The sequence below is a fragment of the Eufriesea mexicana genome, unplaced genomic scaffold (assembly GCF_001483705.2).
Source record: "Eufriesea mexicana isolate 0111107269 unplaced genomic scaffold, ASM148370v2 scaffold415, whole genome shotgun sequence".
Lineage (NCBI taxonomy): Eukaryota > Metazoa > Arthropoda > Insecta > Hymenoptera > Apidae > Eufriesea > Eufriesea mexicana.
In genome coordinates, this window is record NW_016908639.1 from 235,957 (window position 1) to 239,610 (window position 3,654).

Here is a 3,654-nt window from a genome sequence, read left to right on the forward strand (position 1 = left end):
CAATATTAGTTTATTCAATAACTTTAATATAAAATGTAGCAGAAGGCTATTACAAATGGCTATAAAAAATTCGTAAATATTTTTAATGTTCATAAAATTACTAAATTTTATCTCTGTAAATATTTCAAAGGAAATATAGTAGGTTATACGAAAAAAGCCGAAAATCTCCGAGAGAGTATCAACGTGATTGGTTGGAAAAGATCACGTGACTAGAAATGCTTTGAAATATTGGTCAAGCTTGACTGGTGGGGGGTGTTCATATCCTTAAGTTTGGCTTGCATCTTCACAAAGCAAGAAACAGAGTTAGAGAAGGATCGTGCTTGCGAGTACATAGTTTACGAGTTCGATCGCAGTATCCGGTTTCAGCGAGTGTTATGTGAGTTGGCGAAGTGCAAAAAAAAGCTTAAAGTGAGAGGAAAAAACGCAAGGAGAGACAGAAATTGATAGGCGCTACTTTACGGATGATAATATCAGTTTTTAAAATAGAATGAACGTCGCTTAGTGCGCGTACATATACAGACACGTACGAGATATTGCTCATAAAGTTAATTTCACGTTTTACGAACATATGTGTACGCGCGCGTGCGCGTTGCGAAGGTACGAATACGTGAAGTTTTGTTATTGAACGGTGATCGTATTGTGAAAAATCCGTGCGGAGTAGCGAAAACAAACAACTCGTGTCCGCCATCTTGTGTCTCTCCAGCTGCGTTGAAAGTGAGAGAAATCGGACCGACGCGTGTGATTTTATTTGGTGAGAAGAAAAAGTGTAAGCAGAGGTGACCAACGGTCACCGAATGTGGTCAAATTTGCAAAAAACACGTATAGGGAGGACTGCGAGAGAACTCGAAGTAACCGAGGCGAGGTAGCATTGCGCTCATAGGAGGTTCGTAGAGTACCCCACCAAGTTTATTCCTCCGCGTTCCCCCTACCCTTTTGCCCTGGATCCCGAGATTATTGCGCAGTTAGAAAATTCATTCAATACAAACATCGCCGAAAACTTCGTTGCATCTTTAGAAAGTGACCCGCGAACATTTTATGGTAAGTTTCTATAAGGGTTCAAAATTAGTTACTCTCTCCCTTCTCCTCTGTTTTTGTAATTTCGATGCAACGTAGCATGAATTATTATTGTCATTTTTCTATTTACTTCCTTTATAAAAACCTTTTAAAATATGTAATTTATTGTTATGAAGAAAATGAAGTTGATTCAGGAACATTAAATAAGTGTTACGTCTTATGTGTTACTTTTCTTATCGATTTGCATAGAGTCAACCCTATAGCTACTATAAATTGAATTTATCGATTACTATAACAGGATGCACAATATTTGTTATTGTTCAGTGATAAAATTCCGATATGTCTAGGGACGCATGCTAAATTGCGTGTGAAACGAAATAAAATATTCCATCTGTTTTCTTTGGTCTTCATTTGAGGCATTGCATGTTAATGCAGTTAGTTGCCAGGGACTGGCTTGTTGACAGTTCAATCAGTGACTTATTTAAAATACGAGATTTAGAAGATATTTTATGTTTCAGACGGGTCGGTTGGCTTTGTAATTGACAGGAAAGTCGAACGTACGATAAACAAGCCATGATGAATTCGGTACCGGAACTGAAGAACAACCGGCAGGATTCGCCGAATGGCGGCGTCGAGCGACATCATCAGCGTTCAAGTGCAATCAAATCGTCGACGTTTTTCCATAACAGTGGAAGATCTCATGGCAAAAATTCAAGCGGCAGATTAAGCTGCAGCCCACAGGGTTCGTCAAAAAGTTCAAGAAATTCGCCATTGCGGTACGACAGTCCGCGCGGCAGCCCAACAAGCAATTTCTACGCGGGTGCAAAGTTTTCTGAACCGCCATCTCCTGCGAGCCTTCCGAAACCACCGAGCCATTGGACTACGAGACTGACTATGAGCAGTTGTCAGCAATCTGACAGAATTTGCGATATTTCAAATCATTTGAAGATGATATTAAACGTCCAAGCCTGAAGACCAACGAACTGCTAAAAACAGTTACCATCTCCTAAAAGCAAAGAGACAGGTACGATATCATCGTCCACCCTCTTGGATTTAAGGATGTATTTTTTCTCTTATATGTGATGTCAAGCTGTTCGTTTGAAACAAACAAAAACAAAAAAAAAGTGTTTATAACTGCGCGATAACACAATCTCTAAGAACGATACACAAGTAATATTGCAACTAAAACAGGGCACCAGCGTCTTTAGTTTCATGGTACAGATGCTGAGTGAAAAAAAGGAAGGAAACTACAATTCATTCTTTAAACTATTATACAAAGCATACAAACATTATGTATGAAAGACGCGGGTGCGTCTGCCGCGAACCATGATTCAAGTATATGATAACTTGTAACAATTCTATTATGCGCCCATTATGAAGATATAAACGTATGTATTTTAGATTATTATTATATATGATTAACTTGCAGAGACGCATACACATACACAAATACACAAATACACAAACACTGTTATATTATCTGTTTGACGAAATGGTACGAAGACATAGGCAAAGCTGCATTAGCTATTTTTAGAGACAGTAGCTATATATATATATTTATATATATATATACACATATTTTTTCTCCTTTTTTTTTTTTAAATCAAAATTGCTATATCTTAGCACAGTTGATTAGGACATTACGTTTTATCCATTTCTAATTATAATCCGGAATTCTTTCCAAAACATTTATTTAAATCTTTACACATGATATATGCTAATTGCTTTTTCTTCTTATTGAAAAATGCTTTACATTTACAACATAAGTGGTAAACTTTAAGTGTCGCATATATTCATCTACTGCTCTTTGGCATAAACCTAAGTATCAATTAAGTATTTCTCCGACTAAGAATTATTGCTATATTACTTGTCTCCCGGATTCATTTAAGTTGTCAATAGTTTTGGTAGAATTCATGTTCAATGAATCTTAAGGACATAATCAAATTATCCTTCAAAGATTTATCAGAACAAAATTTTTAGTTTATATTTATCTTCCGTTGTTATTGAAGGTATTCTTGTTTATTTTGCAGCTTTGCAGTAGTTTTGCAAAGCATTACATAAGATTTAAGTGACAAGTTTCCAGTGTGCATACAGATGAATCAATTTTTTTGAGATACACGTAATTCATTTATGAAAGAATGAGATAAGATTGTGTGAATGAATCATGAAAAAAATAACCTGATATGTATGTGACCAATGATTATTACTTTCCTGTTTTCTTTTTTTTTTTTTCCAGTAAATTCTTGATTAAGCAATATTTCTGCTTAGGTTAACAAAATTTTTTATTAAAGATTCCTATAGGTGACAAATTTAATTTTTTATCTAATATAAGAAATTCAATCAGAGGCTTGTCATTAGAATTTCATTAAAAAGTGATTTTATTTATCTTTAGGATTGGATAACATTTATTATTTGATATAGAATGAAATCGTGAATTAACAAATTTTTTGGTTCAGTTCTAAATATATTCAAGAAAACATTTCAAGAATGAAATTTTTGCTGGTAGTATATTGTAGTTTACGTGAATTTTGTCCAGACATTGAGTACATTACATTACAAAAATGACAATGATTAAGTTTTTGGATTTTCTTTCTTTTTTATTTTCTTTTCTTTTCTTTTTTTTTTTTTTTTTTTTTTTTA

The 3,654-nt window shown here is 34.4% G+C and overlaps 1 protein-coding gene across 1 annotated transcript; it reads left to right on the forward strand.

The window, feature by feature from the left end:
* The first annotated feature begins 1,539 nt into the window (after positions 1–1,539).
* LOC108545629 (proline-rich nuclear receptor coactivator 2 B) lies at positions 1,540–2,399 on the forward strand. Its single transcript, XM_017897337.1, has one exon. It carries the CDS (start codon positions 1,588–1,590, stop codon positions 1,984–1,986), a length of 399 nt encoding a protein of 132 aa, XP_017752826.1. The 5' UTR covers positions 1,540–1,587; the 3' UTR covers positions 1,987–2,399.
* Positions 2,400–3,654: the final 1,255 nt, after the last annotated feature.

Bases quoted from the DNA above. Each gene is read 5' to 3' on its own strand.
- LOC108545629 (XM_017897337.1), top strand. From the start codon at position 1,588: ATGATGAATTCGGTACCGGAACTGAAGAACAACCGGCAGGATTCGCCG.